Source organism: Rattus norvegicus, chromosome X, assembly GCF_036323735.1.
Source record: "Rattus norvegicus strain BN/NHsdMcwi chromosome X, GRCr8, whole genome shotgun sequence".
NCBI lineage: Eukaryota > Metazoa > Chordata > Mammalia > Rodentia > Muridae > Rattus > Rattus norvegicus.
The window spans coordinates 142,386,058-142,413,717 of NC_086039.1; the positions used below are offsets into that span (position 1 = coordinate 142,386,058).

Consider the following 27,660-nt stretch of genomic DNA (forward strand, 5'->3'; position numbering starts at 1 on the left):
AACATGTCTAACTTAAGGGGATTCCTTCCTCTGAGCTATGCTCCCTTATGTACCGTGCTGTTGAACAGTACTGAAGATAAAACCAGGCTAGGTGCAATTTCCCCAAGAGATGATAATTAATAAAGCTATTATGTTAATGTGTATTGGAGAATTATCACACACTAAATGGGCAAAACTATTTCAAGTTTGAAAAAAGAGGAAATCTATCTTTTTAAGTCCATTCATTGTACCCATAATAAAATAGCTTTGATGAAATGTCTATCATCTTTGCCATTTTTTGAAAAATGCATAATTTATGATGTCTTACCTGTCCATGGTGAAATATCATTGGACTGATATTTACTATTATAATAAATCTATACAAGGTAACCTTAAATGTGTAGTATCAATCATGGATTTAGAAAGAGATAGACATAAAGCATGAAATTATATGCTTTATCATGTGATCTTGTTTACCACATCAAAGTTAAAATGAAATAAAATCAAGGGAACTGAATGAAATGAGAAAATTATGATGAAAAGAAAAGGGTAAACATAATACTGGGAGTGCATGTTGAGAAAAGCTCTTAAAATGACTCAGTTGAAAAAAGAAAACTTGCGCTGTTCCATCATTTAAATAATCACTTAAATTTAATATTGAAATGCTTGGCTTAGTGGGGAGAGATAGATTGGAATGGTTACACTTGAAAGTTGATAGATCAGTTTAATCATTAAGCATGTGTGTTTTACGATGGTTATGTCGCATAGTAGCAATGAAGAAGTGAAGTTATCTCCTTAGGTTCTGGTTGCACCTCAATCCAATGAAGTCAAGCCCTACTGGCCTCCTTTTTTTGTGATGCTTTCCATTTGCATGTTGCATGTTATAGTAACATTTACCTTTGATTGACTTACCACTATGTTTTAATCAGACTAGGCATGGAGTCTTGTTATCTGGCTATGTTCTTTAAAGGTCTCTGAATGTCCTCAGCATTCAGAAATGACATGCCATACAAAGTTATAAGACAACACAAGCAGGTATGGATATATAGTAATGAAGAAGCATAACCTTCTAAAAATATAAAAATACATAGTAAGAAATGGAGCTGTGTGCATGTGCACTTCTGTGTGTGTGTGTTATATGTGTACCTCCTAAAATGAATACATATGGTATGATCTTTATGAGTTTATCACTCTTATTAGGAGACGACACACTGAATCATTTATTTAAAACAAAACTGTTCATTTTGAGAAAATATTAGAACCAAATATTTCTTCTCTATGTAAACCTGGACATTAAAGTATAGAGAAGCAACTAGATTGGTAGCTAATCTCAAACTGCCCTTTAACCATGCTCACTTTCTTGAGATACTATAAAATAGAGAGTAGCATCCATCCCTTATTCCTTCCCCAAGCATCAATTTGTGTCCATAGCTTGGTGAAACATTTTATTGTAGATCACTGTATAGTGATATATTTTACTTGATTCCAGTGAAGTACTCAGCTTCGTTTGGGCAGTTGTTTCAAATAGGGTAGTATGCATGAAAGAGCAACTAGGATTCATTATAAAACTTTAATATCATCAGGGCAACACAGCATTTGGCAAAACACTGAAGAGCCAGCCATTTAATATACTGGGCCTTCAGCCTGAGATGAACCAAGAGATGCTTCTTCAAGGGTAACTGAAGGTAACTTTCTCTTGAAGTACTATTTCAACCCTCAGCCCAGGAAACATTTTTAAAGGTGTAACATTCTTTAATCCTTAATACTGGAGCACTTATCTAAGGCTTTCCTGCCTACAGTTATGCAGCTCCCAAAGAATGAACTACAGAGAATTCCTTAGCAGCCAGACCTACTTTCCGCGGCTGTTTTCTCAGCCAACAATGGGAATATTTCTAGGAACTAACAAATCTGAGGGAAATGAATCCAAATTTCGAAAACAGAGATTGAATTATGAGAACCAAGAATTTTCGTCCTCAGAAACCAATGAGTAAGTCTGCAGATATCTGTAAATTGAAAGAAACAATTATTAATATTGAAGGAAAGGGGGCCCTATTTGTATTTTTAATTACTCTAAATATTTGTAGACAATGGTTATATAACCAACACCTTCAGATCACTGTGCTTCAGTAATTACAAATAAAACTCCATCTTGATGCATTTCCTTCTTAATTCACCAGTGTGGTCTCCAGTTTAGTTTAAAGAAATCCCTTTGCAGAGCCATGTAAGTAACTCAGTGTAAAATTCCCCATTAGTCTCATTGACACTGGTATAGCATGGCAGGGGCAAAGCCTGTAACAATGAATTATCATGGTAGGAAACCATTCGTGCCTCTTGGGACGAGGCTTGTTGTAAAGAGTGGAGATTGCATGCTATTTCAGGATCGCTGTGTGGGTGAGAAATTTTCTGGGGGAAAAAGTAATAAAATCCAAAGGACAGCCATAAATCTATCTAGATTACCATGGAGATGACATTTGGATCATCCTTCAGATAGTGTCAAGATTATTTGCTCTACTTTGTATTTTAGATGTTTCCATGTTCAACTTCCTGTAGGTGAGCCTATGCAAACAGGGTTTTGTCACATGATCACAGTTTCCATTGACATAAGGATCTGGCAAAGTTTGTTTGAATTAAAAATAAATAGAAAGAACCCAATGTCAACAATATGCTGGTACGTAGTATTTATTTGGCAGTCACTTACTGTAAGTGCTGTCCTCGTCTTTGGTGCCATCAATGGTTCCATCTGCCTGCAGTTGCAAGTGGTAGCCTTGTCGGCTGTAGAGTTTGGTGACTATCCCCTTAAGCTGAGGCTCTGCAAGGAGAACAAGGGTTTGAGTCAATTGATAACTATAGTGGAAGAGATGCAGGGCTCAAAATTCTACTTTAGCATACAAGTTTTAGTGGGGGGGGGAATCAAACTATATTTTGAAAGACTCCTCTGAAAGAAAGAAAACAAGCAAAGAAGTGAGAAGTTTGAGACAGAAACATTAGAATATCTGAAAAAAAACCATTTGATTTCAAAACATTAGTAATACACTAAAGCTTTGGACAAAGTCTACTATCTGTGATAGCTGGCCCTTTGGTACCTAGTGGCACTCCACCTCATTAAACATCCTGAATAAGTTGGCGAGTGGGATAGTCTGCCTTCTGAATAACGTGTTACTTTTCATGTGGAAGGCAAATAAATAGAAAAATAATGTCCAGTAGCTTGCCAGCCAGGTGCCAATCCACCAGCAACCATTCCCTTAAGAATCAGCACAAACTGTAGAAGGCTATGTATTTAACCTGGAATACCATCAAAGGACCTCTATCCACAAAACTGAGGCTTCCATACAAGACGATGAGATGCAGGTAGAAAAACTAGCCATTTCCATCCCTGTCAGATTTTTTTTCTCATGGAAAATGAATGTGAAAAGAACAGTTTCTGCTAATGAGGAGGAAGGAAAATAAAATCATACTTATTTTCAAATTTAATATCAAATACGTGATTACTTAAAACATGGGTTCTTGATTAAAATGATCTTCAATTATGAATCACTATAGATTAATCAAGCATTTAATTTATTTGCTTTTATTGAATACAGACACCTGCATTAAAATAATATGTATTGGTGTCACATAATCACACGTTGTTACCGCTTTTTTAAACAAATATAATTCACAGCTTATGCATTACAAACTTTGTGCAAACTGAAGACGTATTCCTGCTTTTGGAAATTCCAGGGTGTGTAGAATACACAGAAATAATTGATGTAAGAGTAAGTCTGGTTTGCTGTAATACTTTTCAAATAAAAGGCAAGAAAATGGTGCGAACGGTTTATATGGTTAAGAACAATAAATAAACTGCATGTTCCCCTCCTCCCCGCCCCCAAGGTCTACCTTGACGCAACCTGACACCTAAGGCTCTTGGAATTTCTTCTGTCCTGGGAATGTCTTGCCAATCTTAGCACTGAAATGGTCCAAAAGGACCCACAACCTGAAGATGATTTAAGTCCTGTCTTTTGTCTTATATTTAATGTCAAATTATTCGTTTTACTAGTCTGACCAGATCACTAAGATCTTTGACGCAAGGTTCTAGAATTATTACCACCTCCCCCCTCCAGCAAACGTTTCAAAGCTGCCCCACAAGTCACGTCTGTCCTGAAAAGAAACGGAATGCCTAAACAGTGGAAAGCCCTTGGGAGTGGAACCAGGAGGGGAAGGGTCTGGCTGGCAGTGATGAAAGCAAGATAAGGGTTCCCCGGGTTTTCCAGGAGGGGTGGGCAATGAAGTCAGCCCTGCTCCTCTCTGGAGATCTCCAAAGCAAGGGACAGCCTGTCTAGGTTACGCCTTCCCTTAGCCCAGGGGCATGCACACAAATACATGCATGAGACATGTCTGAAGCGGAAGGTGCACCTCCAGGGGAGCTATGCTCCTGGGCTCTGTGCCTGTCCCAGGGCAGTTGCAATGCAGCAAGCCTGTTTAACTGTTACGGAGGAAAAAAAAAGCAATCGCCTTCCCACGCACGCACTCCGGCTAGGGGGCCTCATCTGCACAAGCTAGGATCCAAACTCACCTACGCTTCCATGCCGCCCCCAACCCTCTTCACAGTCGCAAAGTAAGAGAGGGAAAAAGATAAAGGCAAAAGCCCCTTTCCGACCTGGTCTCCTTCTGCGCCTCTTCTTGGAACCAAAGAGTTTGACCCGGGAAAAGACGTTTAACTTGTTTTTGTCGCAGCTGGTCTTGCCTTTGCTGGGGCTGCTGACACACTTGCAGGCATTGGATTTCTCGCGCTCGCGGGCTTGTCTCTTTTGCCGGATAAGCGAGCTGGCGATAGCCGCCGCCATGGCCACGACGCCCACCACCACCACTTCTTCGGGGGCCCCTCTCTGCCTTCGCCTCCTCTTGCTCCTCCGCTGCTGCGCTGCCAACGGCTCGCGCCTTCGCCGCCTGGGTCTCCTTAGCCTGCGCTTGCTTGGCCGGGGCTTCTGGGCACTCCGGCTTCAGTCGAGGAGGGGGCTCAGCATGCCTTCCGAGCTCCTCCGAGGGTGCTCCGGCTCCCGCGCGGGTTCTGGCTGCTTTGGTCCGAACCGACGCCACAGCCCCGGGCCGGGATCGCAGGCGAGACTGGCAGCAGGCAGAGAGCTGCGCTTGTGACTGCGTGCGCTCGGCCCCTGAGCCCCTAGGACACGGTGCAAGTCCGAGCGGCTCGGGTCGGAGTTTCGCGGCACCCCCGCCCTGTGGCGCGTGGAGGGGGCCAGAGGAGGGAGGCGGGCGGAGGGAGAGCGCGCGGGCAGGAGAGAGGCCGCGGGCGCGGGCGGCGGGCGCGAGGAGGGAGGAGGCAGCGCACGGGGGAGCGCGCCCTCGCCCTGGCCCCTCCGGCGCTTCCACTAGTCCTTGCAACTTCGCAGCCTGAAGATCGGCAAAAGTTGGCCGGTGCCAGCTTTCCCGCAGGGATCAAACAGGTAATGGCCTGGCATCGTCGCTGTGGTTGCTGCTCTGGGCGCGGCACCGTCGCAGCACAAGAATTCAGTCGCTGCAGGCACCCTCCAGAAGAGCGCGACAGCCTGGCGGAGGCCCCCTCCTTGCCTCGGCGGCCCCTCCCTCCCTCCCGGAACCCAGCTACTGGCTGCCGCCCGCCTGCCGCCCCCGGCCGCCCCACCCCCCGGGTGCAGAGTCCCCGCTCCCACGAACACCTGTAGGAGATCAAGACACTGCCCCGTCGCCCAAAGCCCTCTTTCCCATTCCCTAAAAGAGGCTTGAGGAGAAAAGGTGATGGAGGAGGCACTAGGGTGAGATAGTTGCCTTGCAGAAGCTGAGATTTGCTGAGCTTTGGGGCTGGGAGGAGAGGGGCGAGGGTGTGCCTTGAGTGCAGAACTCGGAGTTAACCCTAGCCAGAGCCCCAGGAAGTTGCCCAGACTCCTGCACATGGCTCAGTAATAGCCCACATCCCACCAGAGACCTGCGGAGATGTTTTGCATGTCTACACTTGTAGCCCTTCAGGAGAGGAGGCCAGGGCACACAGACGGGCTCAGCCCCCACTATAGCGGCAGCAGCAGGCACTGCAGAGCTGCTCCAGCACACCACGCTGCCACCCAGTGGTTTCTGCTGACTTTTCATTTCTTGCCAAAGTGTGCAGGCCAAATCCCGTTTATTTTTCCCTCGTCGCCCCCCTCATCTGGCCATTTGGGAGGCACTCAGGGAGCTTGGGCAAGTATCACAGGAAACACTGGGGAAAAAAGCATAGATCTTCCATTTCCTGCTTCCTTCTTTTACCTCTTCCTCAAAACCAAGCAGGTTCATCTATATACCCACTAATTCTGGAATCAACTTGGTCTTTTGCTGGCTTATTTATACTGACGGGTTCCTTCCTCAGTCCTTGTAAATGCATTAAGTGTCCATCCACCTCTGTACCATTAGATGCGATTATTTTGCTGTTTTGTTTAATCTCTGAGGCTGAATAGAAATCTCTAATAGGACTCTACCCTTTTTGTACTGGACTCCCTCCTCCTTCCCAGATCTTTTGAGAATAATTAAGATGCAAAACCAATGAATAACTTATCCCAAACCGTCCAAGAAAGCAAAGACCACATCTGCTAAAATGGAGCAAAGACCCCTGGTTTTCTCCCACTGTGCTTGGAATGCCTCCACAGTTGGAACTCCTCTCGTTTACTGTCATCCCATTTCCTTGTCATATAGTCTACATCAGTCAAAATCCATTGAAAATAATTGATGAGTGAGTGGTTGGTATTGATTCCAGTGGAAGAGGTGTCTCCACTCAGAAAGAGCAATTGGTTAAATTCCATGAATAGGAAGGGAAGTAATTTCATCAAGCTAGATCAGAAGAAACCATGACCAGGGGCAGATATTTAGGATGAGTTCACTCTGGTACTTTATTCAAGGGACCCTGTTCTTCAACTCACATCTCTTTTGGAATTCCTGATCCAGTATATGAAAATGCTAAACAAGGACAAAGGGATAGCCTTGGCAAAGAATTAGGAAATATTACAAGGGAATGAAAAAGACTTTCCTACATTCTTTTTCATTCATTTCTCTGGGAAAACTATTTACTATTTGCTTAAATATCCCCGGAATATTTTTAGAGTGCCTGTGGATTTACTGGCTTCTCTGGGTTAGATAGTGTCAGTAAACAGACTCATGAAAGAAGACTTCCGCATATATAGCCAAGAGGGGCAGTTATCATTGTAAAGCACAAGTATGCAAGCATCATCTGCTTCCCTTCTAGTCCTTATCTACCATCAACTATTTTGGTTTTTGACTGTGAATTGAACTCTATGACATGTGTGCCTGGGTCCACCAGGCCAAAGCTGACAACTTGAGTCCACAGGTATTAGCAAATACCTTTCTCCTGCTTTAACTCTTTTCTTCTTAGTTATTTTATAAACTTTATTTTTAGCTATTGCATAAAATATAAAAATAAACTTACTACGGAAGTACCACAGTCTCTTAAAACAAATATACATTGTGTAATGTTTTACATTAAAAACAACTAGTCAAATACTATTTATCACGAAATATGCAAGTTTGTTGTAACTTTTTGTAAATATACAGTCCATTATTCTGTATAGTCATCCTCCTGGGCAATAGCACCCCAGAACTTCTTCCTCCCACCTGTTATTTACACATTGAACAACCTTCCCCCATTAACCTTGCTAATTCCCAAATGGGGGGGGGGATAATAGAATAAGTAAGACACATTCCTTGTCACCATCCAAGAGTTACTTCTATTTCTTCATATTCTCCACCTCATTCTTTCATTTCCGTGGGAAAATATCTGATGTGTTGTTGATGAGACTGGATTGGGATGTCCCTAACTTTCTGTATTCTGTCTGTCTGTAGACCACATGCATTCTCTCTCCTCCACTAAGATGTCTGTGACTTACAGTCAGTTCAATCCAAAACATAAAGAAAGACATCTGCAGGGATTGAGACATGGCTCAGTGCATAATAGCATTTGCTGTTTGTACTAGGTACTCATGTCAGGCTGATCACTGAGGTTCGACAGTCTTCTGGCCTCTGTGGGCACCCTCCTCACCATATGACAGACATGTAGATAGATACACACTAATACACACTCAAACACACACAGGCACACATGCATGCCTAGATATGCATGGGTATGTACATGGAGCAAATGGGTCCCTCTAAGTCATATTGTCCAATTGGCTTAACTATAAATAAAGCATGCTTTTCCTGGTTTCCTACCATCCATTTCTATTTTCCAGGTGCTTAGTATCTCAAAGAAGAGCATGGATACAAGTTTCAAATCCTCAAAGAGGAATCATACCCAAGTTCTATGTATGTCAGGAGGGCAAAATGAAAGACAGAATTGCAGCCTGTCCTAGAAAAATCTATTTGTCTTTTATTTCCTCTCCACTGCCATCTCAGACCAGTAGAATGGCATTTGAGTGGGAGGAACAATAAGAACTCTCTTTTGACACCTGCTTCCAAAACACCCTTTCCCTTGGCTTGCTTTATCAGTACCAGTTCTGCTACAGGATTTTTGGGTACCCTCCAGATTCATAATTTGAACTCTTCTAGGTTGTGTGGGTCTATTTTCCCTTGTTTTCCACATACTTCTTGTTCCCTATTGTATCCACCAAGCTCATGCCTTGAACATATTCCCCAAAAATAAACTTTCTTAGCAGTTTTCTCTATTTCCATTCCTAAATAACTCTATCCTGACACCCTACTAGTCAGGAGACATGTTTTGTTTTTTTGTATCCCCTACATATGAGTTTGGTGGGTATGGTATTCTTCCCGTTGTTAGGAATATCTTGAACAATGTTAGTCACTTCCAAGCTGGATACCTGGCTCCCTTAAAGCAGGCAGCCCAAAAAGTACGCTCTCTGGACAATGTTTTAAACATGGCACTTCTTCCATCTATTTATTCTGTGTACCACAGCTCATTGTGTGATTTCTTTAAAAAATAAACATAAAAATATAACTACTAAAAAAAGAATGTTTGAAAATGCCTGGATGAGCTGCTCCTTAAAAAGCTTTTTAGGTCTGAGTGTCTTAGCTTCATTTTGTGAACACCCCTGCTCCTCCTTATTTTCTAGTCTGTGCCGTTTGTCCCTTCCTACCTCATCAAAATATAAAGTATCCCTGGAATCCCAAAGAGAAATGCTTAAGTCCTTCAATCCCCCCTCTTTGTGATTTCATTTTGAAGCGAGTTTGTAGCACTGTTTTCCAAGATTAATGGGAGTTATCAGAGCATAGAATGCTGATCGTTCTCTGTCAGTGTTTTTGGCAGGCCTCAGATGAGCTTTGAGAAGCTGAGGGGACCTGCTCTCCAGAGGCCTCCCCAGGAAAAAGACAGAAATCCAAACAGATGTGACTGTGATGAGCAGAAAGAAGAGAGTTGAGACAGCCTAGTCAGTAACAGTCTCAGAATCTTTTGAGCATGAAGCAATTGGCTGTCTTTCTGCAACTCTGAAAATGAAAGATTTTGAACACCCTTCCTTCACAAAGTTAAACATTATCACAGCCACTTGCCAGTTCCTTCTTATGTTCTCCCTCTCTGTCTCTCCTCCTCTCCCTCTTCCCCTGTCTCCCTCTTCCCCTCTCTCCCTCTCTTCCTCGCTTCCTCTCTTCCCCTGCTGCTATTTCTCTCCTAACAGTTCATCAAAACCTCTCCATAGCCAATTACAGTTAAGAACTAATAATGAGCTCCAAGAGTGGGAAGGGGGTCAGATTCAAGTGTATCAGGGTCAAGCAACACTGGGACTTTTTCACTCACTGAATAAGACATGGGGATGGTTAGAAGATAGAACAGCAAGTAGCACATTCTATGTTGTCTCTAATTATGTCCAAGAGCTTCCCCCAAAACCAACTGGATAGAAATACAAATGAGGGGCTTAGAGAAAAGCCATTATAATAGGTTCTTACCACTTAACTTCAAGCAGGAAGAAAAATGCAATTTAAGGAGACTTTGTCAATGTCATCCTGAAAATCCAGGAACAAAAAGAATGACAATTGTATTCTATAGAATGGCCTGATACATTTATTACTGCCTAATAAACTAGGAATCTCTCCTAGTTAGATCACTCAGAGGACTTCTACTTCAGGAACAAAAGGCTCCAGAACTAATTTTTACAGAAATCAATTGGCTGTCTTAATTTGCATTCAGAATGAAAAGCCATGGGACCCTCAGAACCACACTAAGGTGGCTTGGTTTTCATTATGTCCTTTCTCTGAGATCATTCTCTTAATACTTAAGCCATATAATTTACTCAAGCCACCTCTGATTTATATTTAAAATCAATTGAGAAAACACTGATTAATTCTGATCCTTTAAGAAGAAAAATCCTATAACCTGCATAAAACTTTCATTGTTCAGTCATAATTTATGAACATTAACACCATAAAAACCCTGATGGTATTAATCACAGCTGTGAATCCAGCACTTTACCATTCAATTAGCCATGGCAGCTGCAAAGCTGAGTTCAAGGCTTCTAGTTACCTACTCTGCCATTTAATCAAGAGACTCTGAAGGGAAATGGCGGATTGCTGGGATGGAATCAAGTTTCCTCCTTGATTATCAGTAGATACCATAAGGGAATGGGCTTAAGTGTCAGTCTGTGTAGATTTACATTTTGTAGGAGGTCAGCACTGTTTTCAGCAAGGATTGTCAAATAGTATAACTGATGACTCATTTTCTGTCTATGGAAGGTTTTATGAGGTGGGTGTATGGGTTGGTTTCCCTCAGGATGCTATTCACCACACTGTTCGTATACCTTTGGTCTGCAGCTAGGAATTAAATGATCTGAGAAGGGGACTAGACTAGCAATGCTGTTATTGAGAAAGCTTTATAAGACTTGGAGTAGTGAGCACCTTTTCCCTTAAAGTGTATGTGTGAAGGCAGTCACACTCATTTTTTAAAAATTTGGTCTTGTCCAACCTGTGGAAAGCACTTTTTAGATACAATGTGTTTATAGCCCAAGGTTGCTTCAGTAGTGTCAGAACACCCAAAGTCAACAACAGCTATCAGATTCTCAAAAGTGAGTTTGCCTCAAGATTCCATTCAACAATTGGAAGATGGTAAAGGGAAGAGTTGCCTCTACCTAAACTGATAGGTTTTAAAGAACATAAAGAAGTTTCTGCCCGCTGAAACTTGGATGTTTTATGAAATTAGAAATGTATATAACACATAGCAAAATATTCAAATGCTGGATTCATTTCTGGCCCAATATGGTTGTTTATACAAATGAAAAGCTGTAGGAAAATTGACCAATAAGAAAAGTGTAGATGCTCTATGTGCATATTACACACTCTGTTCTGCTTTAGAACTGTATCTAGAGTCTTAAATATACTAGAATCCAGTAGATATCCTGGGTATAAATAGACAAGCAGGGTTCTTTGAAAAAAAAAAACAACATATAGTGTCGGTATTATCATGATTTCAATTTTATTGGTGAAGAAAGTGAAGTCTAGCGAGACTAAGTGTTGTATCAATGGTTCCCTGGCAAGTACCCAAGTGGCAGTGCCAGTATTTAAACTGGGACTTCTCAGCCAATAAGATATATGTGTACAAGGCTTTCCTCCTTGGCACTTGGTCTGGAATTTGGGTTGCTGAAGTAGTGGCTGAATATGGCTCTATCTTGGCTTGGGTAAGTGGAAAAGATAAAATATACCATGTTCTAAATTGAATGTGTTTCTTCCTTTGTTTGATAAAAGTGAATTATTAAATAAATAAAAATGAAAACAAGACAGGCAGACTCTAACCATAGTGCATAATACTTTTTACAATAACCTCTTAGAGTGATATATAAATAAAACATAACTAACTTTCTCATAAAAATACAGTTATTATAAACCACTGCTTAATGTCATCCTGTGGATTCCCAACCCAGGAAATAGTTTGACACTAAGGAGGAGTCTGTCTTTGGTAATCTAAGGCTTTTGAATTCTATGAGACCCAAAGGAAATTTCTCATCCTTTATCTCCATCACCACTTAGCAGAGACAAGAAGTTAAAGTACTTCCAATTCTCTCAGTTCTTTTCATACAGGGAAAACTGGCTTTCCACAGTGTAAGCTTTTTTGTGCCATCTGCTTTCAGCTACAGGAAGCTTGAGTTCAGCCAAAAGAGGGAAAAATATTAGACACAGACTAAGTACTTCCATGGTAGGAAGCCCGTCACTATCCGTTTGCAAATAGGGGTTTCTCCAATATCCATTTTTACTAATTTGCTCTCACTTTCCCCTTCTGACAAACAGTAAAAAGTACAATCAACTGAGTGAATGTATTTAGCTGAAGACTCAGGCAGTTTTAAACAGAGACTTGAATGCTCACCTTGGATTTCAGTTTAGAGAAGCAAATAGAGGCATGAAAGGGTCAAAGTTTTGACCTGAATTGCATGTTCAAGCTTTCATTTATTTATTCAAGATTTACATTGCTGAGTAACCAAGGGATGCAAAGATACTAATATCTATAACCTATGAGTATTTACCCCAGTTACTAGTCTGAGTACTTTATTTATTCATATAATGGGTACAACTACCTTAAGGGTTTATTTATCCCATATTCCAGATGAAGTAATTAAAGCCAAGAGAGAATAATTAGTTTGGTCAGCTCGAAAGTGATGAAGCCAGAATTTGAATTCATGTATTCTGAATTCAGATCCCTTGTACTCTTCACTGTCTCTTCCATGATTTGTTTCTGGCAACCAGTGAACGGCAAGTTGCATTTCAGAAGTAATAAAGATGTAATCATAAGAAACACAAATATTACAACAGTACTCAATGTCCAGTGTGTTGGAGGCAGGGAGGGGCGGGGGTGGTGGTGACGGGCGGGATCCTGCCCAAAAAATGTAGACTGAAGACTGGCTAAGAGAGCAGGAAATGTGTTTAACTTCAGAAAACACAGCTCATGACACAGGATGTTAGGGAAAGCTAAGAAGTTACGTAATTTTACTTGTGAATCCAAACTGACCAGGTTCTGTTTTCTAGGTCATATGTCTTCTTCTCAGTTGAGAGACCATTGGAAACTTTGGGTTTTTATGTTTTCATACTTGAAGCACCTGGTAGAAAGCTGAGCTTGTATTGTAACCTTCTCTAGTAGTGTCCTTCTCTGAAATGTTGATTATGATTATGGTCAGGAAGCATGGTAAGGACTGTGAGAAATTGATTTGTTATATGAACATTCAACTGTACATTTGTGAGGTTTCTATTTTCCTACTTGTAAAGCCATTGTGTTTCCCACAGATCTCAGTTCAGCTCATATTGTCAACACTGATGTTCAAGTAGATGCTTGTTATCAATTTATGACTGTCATTAACAGAGTTCAGTAGCAGTAATCCCTTTAGAAAGATGCCAATTAAAATTAACATTACATTGGCATGTATATCACGGTGACTACACATTTCTGAAGAAACAATGGTGGAATTTGGAGTCCAGAGATTTGCACAAAAGCATCATCAGATATTTTATTGTATCTATGTTAAATTTTAATCTAATAATTAAATTCAAATTCTTGTAAAATAACTTTCCTAGCTAGTTAATCCTGGTGATGACTCTATGTATATTTAAAATTCTTATTGAAGAAAAACAACTAGGATCTCATTGGAACTTAAAAGTACTGTGGATCTGGAGAGAGGGTTCATCAGTTTAGAGGTCTGACTGCTATGCCAGTGTACCTGGGTTTGATTACCAAAACCTATATTGCAGCTTACTGTACCTCTAGTCCCAGTAGACACATCACCATATCTGGCTTCCTTGAGAACAACGAACGCACTTAGTACACAAACATATATGCAGACAAACACCCATACACATAAAAATAAATAGAACTTACAAAATAAAAATATTGAAAACATTAGAATCTCCATATTAATGACATTCTTCTTGCTTCTAATATATAGTTTCCTACTTTTTTGCCAGAACACTGTTACTGTTTAATTAAAATAAAATCTTAAGGGACACCAGAATTCTCCATGTGTGTGTGTAATTCACATGAGCACATTCCAACACCTTAGTTCAGATGCTTAGTGTCTTTGAGGTCCTTTAAGAACCAGTGCCCTTTATGAAATGCATAGGCAAATGGATGGAACTGGCAAATATCATCCTGAGTGAGGTAACTCAATCATAGGAAAACATACATGGTATGCACTCATTAATAAGTGGCTATTAGTCCAAATGCTTGAATTACCCTAGATGCACAGAACACATGAAACTCAAGAAGGATGATCAAAATGCGGGTGCTTCACTCCTTCTTTAAAAGGGGAACAAGAATACCCTTGGCAGGGAATAGGGGGGCAAAGTTTAGAACAGAGGCAGAAGGAACACCCATTCAGAGCCTGCCCCACATGTGGCCCATACATATACAGCCACCAAACTAGATAAGATGGATGAAGCAAAGAAGTGCAGGCCGACAGGAGCCGGATGTAGATCTGTCCTGAGAGACACAACCAGAATACAGCAAATACAGAGGCGAATGCCAGCAGCAAACCACTGAACTGAGAATAGGACCCCCGTTGAAGGAATCAGAGAAAGAACTGGAAGAGCTTGAAGGGGCTCGAGACCCCATATGTACAACAATGCCAAGCAACCAGAGCTTCCAGGGACTAAGCCACTACCTAAAGACTATACATGGACTGACCCTGGACTCTGACCTCATAGATAGCAATGAATATCCTATGAAGAGGATGAAGAGCACCAGTGGAAGGGGAAGCCCTTGGTCCTGCCAAGACTGAACCCCCAGTGAAAGTGATTGTTGGGGGGAGGGCGGCAATGGGGGGAGGATGGGGAGGGGAACACCCATAGAGAAGGGGAGGTGGAGGGGCTAGGGGGATGTTGGCCCCGAAACCGAGAAAGGGAATAACCATTGAAATGTAAATAAGAAATACCCAATTTAATAAAGATGAAGAAAAAAAAGAACCAGTGTCCTTACTTCATATTCACTATTCCATCTCATTTTATTTCATGTCTTGAGCAATTACTTTATGTTAATTTTTAAAAGTCCCTAGAGAGACAACTAGGATTTTGTTGATTTTTTAACATATTAACAATATATCTAATTTTTTCCTATGTGTCTAAGGTTATTCAATTATTTTTCTTCAGTTTTGTAAGCTTGCCCATGGACTCTTGCTTTCCTGTTGACTTTTTAACCTCACCCTATTACTTTTCCAACTTCTATTTTCTGTTTATAAAACTTCTTTTGCCCTTCACGATTTCTTACTTCTCTTTCTTAATTACATCTCTTCATCTTTCTTTGAAGAACAGGATGCACTATCGATTCCCTTAGGAAAATTGAGTCTACCAGCTATTTTTATTTTAGTGGAATATACACATACATATAGTAGGTTGCATATTATATTATAGAGCTCTATATGAACTAAAACTATGTTTTTATTTTACAATATTCCTAATATGTCTTTTATTTTTTGATACTGCAACACATTATTCATATCTTGTCCAAATCATAAAGGGTTTTATGCCTTCCTTTATCCCAGTGAACACTTTTAAAGCCTGTTTTTCTTCTACATAGCTGCTGTAGTTTCAATGAGAATGGCCTTATTGGCTCATATATTTGAATGCTTGGTGCTCAGGTGGTTGAACTGTTGGGAGGTATCAATGGGGGTGGGCTTTGAGGTTTCAAGTGTCCATTTTATTCCTGACTAGTTGCTTGTGGATCAGATGTAAGAATTCAGCTACTGACCCAGCACCATGCCTGCCTGCCTAACTGCTGCCATGCTCCTGTTATGGTAGTCATGGCTAATTCTCTGAAATGATAAGCTAGCACCCCAATGAAATGTTTTCTTTCATAAGTCGTTTTGGCTATGGTGTATCTTCATCACAATAGAACAGTTGTTAAAAAAATACCTCATGCTTGACCTTCCAAAGTGCTGGGATTACAAGTATGTACAACTATACCCAGTTACTTATGGGTACTTTTATGTTACTTTATTTCTGGAATACTGCTGACTCGCCTAGATGTTCTTTTATTGTCTTCTTACTGCATAGATCTGAGCGTGGGTTCAGCTTCAGCAGAAAGGCCTTTTTCTATATAACGCACAAGTGAACACTACATAGCCATTGATCTTTATAGGTTTGTGGCTTTAGCTCTCAGTGCTTTGTGGATTTCACTAGCTCAGAGTACAATTTTTTAGATTAATTTCTCAAAATAATATTTAAATTCAGATGGGAAGTCTAATTCCTTATACTACCAGTGCTCCTATATTTTGTGTCCCTGGATTTTGAACCTTGGGTTTTTTTTATTAACCAGATTTTCTTTTTGCCTCCTGGTCTTACGTAGAAGACTTGTTCCACATTAAGTGTTCCACATTGAGCTTCAGCTGAAATAAATATAGGTTTCATCTACTTGTCTGACTGTCTGTCTGCTCATGCATCCATCAATTTCTGCTACTCTTGACATGTCTGTTACTTTTGAATTCCTTCTTTGTGTCACTTGTAGCTTTTGCTTTTGAATTCTCTTATCTATTACTAAAGGCTTATGGTAATATTTGATCTAATATTTCTGTGATTTTTAAGAAACAAGTAAGCAAAAGTTGAACTTACTAGATGACCGCATTCATTCTTTCCTGCTTCTGTGGCTCTATCTATATGACTTTTATGTCATTAAATCTTCTTACTGGGCTGGAGACATTACTGCGTGTTTAGGAGCACTTGCTGCTCTTGCAGAGGACATATACTCATTTCCAGCACTGATATAACAGCCCATAATCACTCTGAATTCCCCACAATACAATTCCCTCCTCTAGCCTCCTGCATCAGGCTTACAAGTTGTAAATTACATACATGTAAGCAAACACTCATACCCATAAAATTTAAATAAATTCTTAAAAATATACAGATATATCACTTTGTTATCCAACACCAAATGGTGAGCCCTGAATACATGTGGACTTAGCAGGCTCAGTTGTGTGTGTATGTGTGTGAGTAGAGATACACACACACACACACACATATACACACATACACACACATACACACACACAAACACACCAAATCATATATATATATATATATATATATATATATATATATATATATGCCCTGAAATTGAAATAGATTAAGGGAGCATATTTGGGAGGGTTTGGAGGGAGAAAAGAGAATAGTGTAATTATACCACAGTATCAAAACCACAAATAGGTTTTAAAAAGTAAAAGATCATATATATGTTATTCTAAATGAAATAATTTAGTATTCTTGGCTATGAGGTATATTATTGGCTTCTCTGCTGTTGAATCATATTATTTTTTTCTTATATTGGTATTTGGGTATTTGATGACTATCTCCTTTACATAGTCCTTTTGCCTGTAACTAATAATCTCAATCCTTTATGATTTTGTCTTAGAATTTCTAAGTTTCATCCTACTCTCTGTTTGTGGGAACTGTTTCTATTCATCTCACGTGTCAAATCATTAACCATTTCCCTTGTGTCAGGCTGAATTGTAGAAAATTAGGAGTGACGTAGTCAGACGTGGTCCTGTTTATATGGAAATTGCAGTGTCATCATTTTACATGATAACATAAATATGTAGCTATAAATTATGATCATTGTTATAAAACAGAAGGACAAAATTTTACTCAGGGACAATACAGAAGATAACAGATTGGGATGTCAAAAACAAGGCTCAAAAAGGAAAGAACATTTTTTTCTGACTCAAATTTTGGTAAAGACCCAGCCATATGAATAATTCAGGAACGAACTACAATTATATGATAACAACTCTAAAATGCTCCATTTTTTCATTAGTTCACATTGCTTCTCCAAACGCCATAAATGGATATTTTTACCCAAATATTCCATAGGCCTGTAAACTAAGCAAATCCAAAACTGAAGTTATTTCACTACCCTGGTTATTGAGTGTTATTTTGTATCCTACTCCTTTCAGGACACAACCACTATCCCAACCCAGACAAAATTATTCTGAACTTCCATGAACCCTTCCAGGTCCTCCTACCTTGTAATCAAGGAGTAACCACGAACTGCAGACTTTAACTTCTTAGTATCTCTTCAAAATGCCTATTTTTAAGACGTTCCCTTACTTGCCCTAATTTTATCAGAACCTCCTTAAGGGCCTCTTCTGCCTCCTGTCTTGTCAGTGATCAAAGAGATTCAAAACTTCCCTTCAACACTAACTAGGTCTTCCAATAACCAGTTTTGAGTGACTCTCCATCATGTATAACCCTGTGTTATCTGGCCCTAGATTTCCTGTCATGTTTGTTTCCTGATCTTCCTTCTCTGACACACTGTCTCTCAGATATACTTGGATACTTCCCTAAAGCATCCCTCCAATTCTTGGGCAATCCAACTGCAGCATTCTTTAAAATTCTATTCTCTACCTATCAGAAAAGTCCACAAAATTATTCTTGTCATTTTGTCCTCTGTGAAACCTTCCCAAGTGCAAATTCCTAGTTTACTCTTCTCTTTCCAAAGTCCCCTGTATAAACAGTAGCAACTATGATACTCATTAAATATATTTGTCTATTTTTCTGCCTTTCCCACAAAGCACTAACCTCTCTAAAGTAAGCATTGGAGCCTCCTTTCTGTGTCTCCATATCTACATATAATAGGAGTTCAGTAAATGATATTGCCATGAGTAAATTAATTAGCTAAGTCTTCCTTTTAGAAACAAGTAGGAGCCACTACAGCAAAGAAATGCAGTACAGGTCCATTTTAAAGAAGTAGACTCATGTATAATACAAATAAAGCCATGTAAGATTCTTGTCATGTTTTAATTACAAATAAATGGAAGTAATGTTCATGTGTTAAAATATAGAGCAATGACTGCTTGCTCCTGTGAAAGGGAAGGTGAATCAAGGTCATTGGTCCATTTTTATCTCTATTCTGACATTAAAATAATCATTTGGAAGTATACGATATTTTCAGATGTGATAAAGCCTTTAACAATTCTGCCTTGTTTGATATAAATGGGAATTGGTGATGACACCAGAGGGGATCTGAACTTGCTCCATTTTACACACCAGAAAACTCATGAATTTGCCTAACATATAATATAGTGCTTTCATTTATTAATATATTTAGGCTTTGTCTCACCTCAGAGAATTAAACAAGAAACGTAAACTGAGATACGGACTAATACAGAGTGAAAGAGTCAAGAGTCAGAAAAGGATGCTCGGGTGTCTTCTGACCCCTACTCAACCCTGCCCTATCCCACCAGCTTTCAGTCTCATTAGTCTACCACCAAAACCCTTTAGCGCTCAGAGTGGTAATTGTCAATTTTGTTGATATTCTAAAAAGTAAAAAAAAAAAAAAAAAAAAAGGAAAAAGAAAAGAAAAAAGAAAGAAAAGAAAAAAATTTCATTCAATCAGTCAAATAACTCCTGACCCCAAAAATTTTACTTCATAAAGCCTGTACCCAGCATCCATTTGAAAAATTCTCCCATCAAATATACAAATTGAAAGTCTAATCCAACCATGAATTACTGTAATTATCCTGTTTGAATGAAATACCCAGCCAACTAAAAGAGGCAAGGTGAAAAGAGCAAAGATTACAAAAACATGGCTCTGGCAGGGGCCTGGGTTTGTTTTTCATGTGTATATATAGAAAAATGGGTAACTCTGTTCCTGAGGTAAACTTGTGACCACATAACATTTTACGGATATCCACCTCTTCCTATATTTTGATGAAAGATTATACAATAATGTGCTTTACTTAGATCCTCTGCCTCAACTAGAATTACAGTTACCATTTTCTTAAGGGCTGCACTAAAATTGAAAATGATAATACCTATAAAACCTCTCCAGTGCTGACATTTCAAAATCTTTTTTCTAATGCAAACAAAATTAAAAAATGGAAAATGTAACCTTTCTCGCCCTGGAGCTTCCGCACAGGCTCTAAATATTGAAAGGCAATGTCTGTTTGAGAATCATGACAATAACACAGCCATGATGATGATGATGATAATGGTGGTGATGATGATGTTGATGAAAGTGATGATTATCATAATAGCAACTGGCATTTTCTAAGTATTTACATTGAATCAAGTCAAGGGCTGTTCTAGATGTGCATCAAGACTTACATCAACCCTGTAAAATAGAAACTATTATTACCCGCATGCCATAATGAAGAAAATAAGGCATGATGATATCAAAATTAAATGTAGACAGTTAGTAAACAGCAGATTTAGCAATGTAGCCTAACCTGGTAACAACAGATATAGTAATACAATAGTTATTTGGTTGGACAGATTGTGAATTTTATGGGTTATTTCTGACCTTTTCCAACTTTCTCCTGCTTACCTATTTATATCTTTGCCAAAGAACTTTCTAGACAATCAGGCTACCGATTTTATAAAAAGTTTTATGAATGTCTTCAAGAAGAAGGAGCACTTCTCTCCTTGGATAATTTATTATTCTGATTTCTATCACCTTTCACAGTTTTGAAATCTGTTCATCACATGGTGAAAGTTCCCTTTGGTATTGCCATGGAGATTTAGATCAATAGTCTGAACCAGGCTCTGCTCTTTACTTTGTGTTGATTATAAAGGGTATTTGTTAATTACTTCCAGACTCTCTCATTGGCTGGCATGACTAATCTCTAATATGTTATAAAGTAGATTGAGGAAATCGAGCAACTAACCTTTTCAAGTTATCTAATATTTCAATTATGCTTAGTAACAACTTAATTAAAACCTGAGGTAGAAAGGTCATCAGAAATATGGAATGTAATCTCAAAAGAAATTAATTAAAATAAACAGAAAGTTAAAATTCATCCTTGCTCTCTGAGACAGAAGGAAAAATAGTGCAATGCAACAGATTGTATATTTAACCCTGGGTTTTCATAAGTGATATATATATATATATATATACATATATATATATATATATACATATATATACATTCCTACTAGTAGATTAGATGCTTCTGCTTCTGTTAGTTTATCTATTTTTAATATTAATCTTATAATGTTTTTTCACATATTAATATGTTTAAGGCCTTAAAGACTGAGTCATATACTCAGACTGAGAAACGTAACGAACAATCCTAGTGAGGAAATCTAGGATGAACTGAATGTGTCTGTGTCTGAATCTAATATGTCTGCCATGGGATTATATATAGAGTTTGCCATCTAGTAGCTTTGCTTCTCTGCAGGAAATAAATAGGTTCAATGAAGAAGACGTGGAAGGGACCAGATGATCATTCACTTCAATACATCCACTTATAAAACAGTATGAACAGTCCAAAAGGAGATGGCACAGGCTTGTCATGAGAGGTAATCCATGGATATGCTCAGAGAGGCTTGTGGGAGGTGTTACACTGATATGCACCATTGCTTACCAGATGCCATAGAATGGAGTCTTGCATTTTTTGGATGAGTGAATCATGTAACTGCATCAGCAGAAACTCAGAAGTGAGAGTTAACAGAATATTTACAGTGTTTTAGAGGCTGGATTCGGTCATGTCATAGTTTCAGGAAAGAGTCTGTAAGTTCTTACCACTTCTTTGCCAAATTTGTGAAAAAGGTGAGTTGTTGACAGTCAACGATAGTATCCTTGTGATACATGATCCATGTACATCGATGTTTAAAATAGCATAAGGTTAAAAAATACACTGTAGCTCTTTGTTCTCTTCTCTTCCCTGCTCTTCCCCTCTTCCCTGTCCCTTTTCTTTATCCCCACTTCCCTCCACTTGCTCATGGCCCACCTTTCCTCTCCTCTACTCTTCTTCTCTCATTAAACCTCTCCATGTGGAAAAAATACAATGTAAAAGAATTTATGATTTTACCAAAGCTGTATAAATGATGCAGCAAGTTCTAACACATTCTTCACTCGGGTTATCTAATATAATATCTTATATACTATACTAATACTATACATTACTATATATACTAATATAGTATATCATCTTATATACTAATCTGATATATACTATAGTACATGTATTGATACAGAAATTAATATTACCATCAGTTAAACCAAACTTTGTTCAGACCTGCAAGTTTTCCCACCACTGCTTTGGTACTACTCTAGGGTCTATCCAGGATGACATATTCCATGGTAGTCATCTTGAATTATAAGTCTCCTCTGGCCTCTGAAATTCTTTTAAGTTTCAAATATTTTTTTGAGATTCATTTCTCCTGTAAGTCACGGTTTGCTTCAAGTTGTCTATTTTGTAACAGATCAATATCCCTTATGATTTCTGATTTGGTTAATCTTTCTGATATATGTGTTTGTGTCTCTAATGTGTGTGTGTGTGTGTGTGTGTGTGTGTGTTTGTGTGTGTGTGTGTGTGTGTGCGCGCGCGCGCGTGCGTGCGTGCGTGTATGTAAGTATATGTTGAGATTCAAGGACAATTTCTGGTATGAGTCTTTGACCTCCACCTTCTTTGTGACAAGCTATCTTATTTTTCCAATTCACATGATAGCCTAGCTGGCCCATTTGCTTCTAGAAAGTCTCCAGTCTCTACCTATCCTCTTGAATTAGGAGCACTTGGGTCATATACATGTCTGCTGCAGCACCTGGGTTTTGTGTGGGTTCTGTGAATTTAAACTTGGTCTTCATTCTTGCCTGCCAAGCACATTAACCACTGGGTCATCTTCCCAGACTGACTTTGTTTTTATTTTATGTTTTCCTCATTTGGAATCTATCTCAAAGGTTATCTACTATAAAGTATTTTCACTTAATGTGGCCCATAGAGAAATAAATAATATTATTTTATGGTATCACAGACCAATATTTGCCTACTTACATGATTTTCCAAGTTGAAATGACTCACTTGAGCATACAGACAATAGGGCCTTATCATGATTATAGGAGAGGAAGACATACCCCATTTGCTCCCTCACTTCTTATAAGAAGGCAGCAAGTCAAATTACTATCTGTCATTTAAGCATACCACAGTCATTGCCATACTGAAATCAGAACAGATGTGATTACTGTCAAGAGGCCTTCACAAGATTACAGGAAACATTCTAGAATAATCTATAGAGGCCTCCTGAAGGATATGAAATGAGTTTACAATTGCTCATGGCCAGGGGTGGGAGGATGGTCATACAGTGTAGGAATAAGGTACATACTATGTAAGAAACCACACTTAGTGTCATTGATTAAAGCTACATGTGGGAGAAGGACTATTTTCTTGGCCTGTTATAGATGTACCATCTGTCACTTGAATCAACACTTGTTAACATCTTCCCAAGGAAAGGCTCACTATATCTATGATATAGTTATGTAGTAGGAGCTACAACTTTCTGACAATCATTGCACACGAAGTCAAACCAAGCTAAAAACATTTTTTTATGTTGCCAGGAGAAACTTCACTCTGATTTTTTCTAATCAGTGCCATGAGATTTCTAAGCATTAAGACTGCCAGCAGCACACATTATGAATTTCAAATCCTTTCCTCTTCAGGAGAGCCAGCTGCAGATGGTGTACATGATTTTAGTAGATAAATGGCATTTAGGACAAACAATATTGTTAGTAGAATGGCTTCTTTCCTAACTGAGGGTACTTGGCATGTACTTCTGTGCTCTGGAAAGTTGACTTGCCTAAACACCATGCAAAATATTAATATAATAATGAAAACTAAAAATTGAATCAATACAGTGCTGATGGACAAATCATGATTTACACTGGCAAAAGGACATAGATGATTTTCAACACCTATGGATACAAATCCTCTTTGAATGGAAAAAACCTGCCACTAATCAGAAACAGTAGTTAAGGAAGATTAACATATACATATGAATTATATATAAATCATATTCAACTATTCCAGTCTATTAAAAATTCACAAACCATAGTGATGGTGATGTTCCAGTGGTGATAAGCACACTTGGCAGGGGGTTATGAGCACCAATGTTGTAACTAGTAAATATCAAAGATAATAATTAGATGTTAGATTTGTTAGATATATGGTAACCCTAGATTTTTGTTTAATTTATATTCTTCAATTTCTTGTATTATAAGATGATAATAAAAATAGCACCTACATTCCAGTGAGATTATAACAAATAACATTTAATATATGTGAAATCTAAATATTATTTGGCATTAGTATGTAATTAGTGAAGTAATGCTCAGTTCAGATCCTCCAGTGCCACCCCCCAACCAACCCAGTTTGCCCTAATCTTGGCTTTCTGAAATGGAAAATATATGTAACAGACTCGTGAAATTTTATTTACTAAATGTGGATACCGGTTAATTTTTGTCAACTTGATACACACTGGAGTCATTTGGGAAGAAGAAACTTCTACTGAGAAATTGGCTTCACCAGACAGGGCTATGCACATGAGGAGGGTGGCATTCTATTGAATACTGATGTAGGAGGTCCCAACACTACTGTGGGGGTGCTATGCCTGGATCCAGGATTGAAAACATGTAGCTAAGAAAGCCCTGGGGAGAAAACCAACAGGTATTGTTCCTCCAAGGTTTCTGCTTCAGTTTCTGCCTTCCTGTCTCAAGTTTCTTACCTAACTTTCCTTCACGACAGACTATAATCTAAGAGGTAAAATATATCATTTCTTCCCCCAAGTTGTTTTCAATCAGTGTATTATTACAGCAAAAGAAAAGCAAATAGTGACAACCGGTCTAACATATGGGTTAATCTAAGTCTACTAGTGAGGTAAATGTTACGATAACTGTTATATTTTAGATTATAAAATCAGAGCAAAAGGAAATCTAAGCAGCTTGCCTATGAAACAGATAAGGGATATCAGAGTCAGGATTTGGACCCCAAAATCTTGACTATGGAGTCTCTCCTTTTAATATTTTGTTTTCCTTCCATAAGAATAGCCTGAATTTTTAAGTACCCATAAATGCCATGCTTATAAAAAATCATACATTTAATATGTTGAACACTCTTGCAAGGTAAAGATTATTTTCATTTTATTTTCCCTCTCTTTCAGATCCATGGCCTTTTTTTCATTGATTGTTGTTACTTACATATTTGTACATAGATATATATTCCTATATATAACCTGCTTGGTCTGTATAATGTTACATGTATGTATGCTTTCAGTCTGACTATCTGGTATTAAATAAGCAATGCTTTTCTCTGGGGGAAGACTATTTCATCTACTCTACGCATTCCTCACTTGCCTTTAGGTCTTTATGTAGGTTGAGGCTTCATGGTCTTTGAGGATATGTTTTTTAAGGACATAGAAAAAATAGAAATTCTTACACACTCTTGGTCAGAATGGAAATTAGTATAGCCACTATGGAAAACAGTTTAGATGTTCTCAAATGCCTAAAAATAAGACTGTATTATACACTACAATTTCCACTGTTAGGTATGGATTCCAAGGAAATGAAACTAGTAATATACCAATGAGTATCTAGTACTCCCATGCTTATAGCAGCAGTATTTAAAATACCCAAGCTACAGAATCAACTAATGTTCAGTGGATGAGTGGATAAAAATGCAATATATAGTCACAATGGACTATTTTTATTCAGCCACACAGTAGATGTATCTTATCATTTGTGGCAAATAGAACTGAATGAAAATACATTACAAGATGTAAATCAGGCATGGGAAGTCAAGTACTACATGTTCTCACACATTTCTGAAAGCTAAGAAAATAAATATCAGAGAAGGGGTTGAGCTGAAGAAAGGTCACCAGAGATTTTTAAATGGAGAGAGAAAATAAGAGAGAGAATAGTGGTACCAAAGTACAGTTAGAATATGTGGAAATCCTAATAGTTCTGATGCTCATAATACAGAAGGATATCTATAACAGTCTATATGATGTAATCATATATTTCAGTGTAGCTAGAGAAAGTTCCAAATATAAAAATGATATTATGAAGAACTAGAAATGCTAAGTAGCTTAAAATTATTTTATAAAATATTTTTATTAATTAATTAATTTGTTTGTTTGTTTACATCCCAAGCATTGCCCATTCTGGTTATACCCTCTCTGAGACCCTCCCTCCACCCCCTCACTTTCTCCTCTGAGAAGGTAAGGCCCCTCCTGGTATTAAAAATATTTCTCCATAAATAAATACATATATTATATGTCAAATAAAACAAAAAACACTAAGTAGGGACTAGAGAGATGGCCCAGAGGCTAAAAGCACTTGCTACTATTACAGAGGACCAAGGTTCGATTCCCAGTCAGTACCCAGGTGGACATTTCCTGCCATTTATAACTTCAGTTCCATGGGATTTAACACCAAAGTCTGGCTTCTGTGAGTACCAGGCATACATGTACACACACATGCATAAGGAAGAATACTCCTATAGATTAAACAAATAAATAAATATTTTTAAAGATTAAGTAGCTTGTAAAGCATTAAAGAGCTAGAGAGTCTTAGATTCTGTGTCAACCACAAATGTCCTGTTAACGCTGCCTCATTGTCTTTTAGCAGGAATGAGATTAATTTCTTTTCTTTGATGGGGGTGTCTATGGGGTCCCTTTGGCCCCTTTGGTCACCATGTCAACTGGATAGAACCTATTACTGCCACTGGAGACTACACTTGGTAGTAAAAGATATCCAATCAGGATACCATTTTCCCTGGAGATCATTGCTGTTTTAAAACTCAGTTTTATACCATATGATCAAGGCAAATGCCTTCAGTGTCAAATTGTCTGGAAGGGGTAGATCATTACAACACCAACACAGTTTCTAGGAAATATGCACATCACCTGTGTTAATGAGGCCTAGGAAACAACAGGCTTCAGTGAAAACTTCCCACTCCCAGGAAAGGACCACAGCTGTGGAGAGCCACAGATCTCTCCAACAGAACAGAAAGAATTAGTGAAGCACCTAAAGAAAGCTATCACAAGATGTCTATTAGTTCAACCTTCCGGAGAATGGATTTCAAGTGAGCAAAATAGCATTGCCTAAAGCCCACAATCACATCACTTTAGGATATGAAGATGTCCTCTCATAGGCAAGGAGGAAATAACTGTGGAATGAATGTACCCTATTTAAATCTTCTAAAGAACACCTTTTCTAGAGTTACTCTAGAAGTGCGTAGGACACCAGTGTGATGAATACATTCCTACAATCTTGCTAATGATTCATCTTTCCTTATCTTTAAATTAGATAGCAAAGGATAGCCTGCTAATATGAAAGCATACTCCAAAGTGTACTACTGTGAGAAACAAGGGGCTGGAAAAATAGGAATAGTATATTTTTTAAAAAAAAAGTTTATCTTCATTGGGTGTTACTTTCATATTACTGCTTATTTTCTGTAAAAATATCTTCTAAGTTCAACAATGTCATAATGCTAAATGTGGAAATGAAGACATATGGGAAAATTTGCGTTTTAACAGTGGCTTTTACTTCGTGGTATTCTAATATTATATGAGCCTTTTGAAAGTGACCATTAGCAAAAGATGAGAAAAACTGTGTGAGTTCTTACTTTGCTCAAGATCTTCATAGGAAGTAAAATACAAACACATTTAGATGAAACCAAAGCATTTTACCAACCACAATCCGTTATAGAATGGCTTACTTGCTTACACTCTACTCTAAACTGACATGGCTTTCACAGATTTACTATGCTAGCTAAATGGGTTATAACTCCTGGCTCACTAACGTTTCAAACTGCAACATATCTCTAATTAGCATTTAACCATGCACAAAGAAAACATTTTTACTTTCTCCTATATCAAAATACTATAATCTACTGAGGCAGAGTCCCTAGGAATTATCAGTGATCATTTATTCAAAATATAGCATAACCAAATTCTCATATTTAGATTAAAATATGAGTTTTATGAGTCTTATAAGTAGTTATTTCT

At 38.5% G+C, this 27,660-nt stretch overlaps 1 protein-coding gene across 7 annotated transcripts in view; it reads right to left on the reverse strand.

Moving 5' to 3' along the window:
* Positions 1 to 27,660, reverse strand: part of Fgf13 (fibroblast growth factor 13) — a 526,201-nt gene that overhangs the window by 73,677 nt on the left and 424,864 nt on the right. For 6 of the 7 annotated variants that reach the window (XM_017602169.3, XM_017602168.3, XM_063280343.1 and 3 more), the window contains one exon: positions 2,678 to 2,788. In XM_017602169.3, coding sequence (XP_017457658.1) covers positions 2,678 to 2,788 — 111 coding nt within the window. Of the gene's footprint in view, positions 1 to 2,677; positions 2,789 to 4,615; positions 5,529 to 27,660 lie in introns of those variants that run through there. The other variant, XM_006257592.2, reaches the window with a different exon arrangement.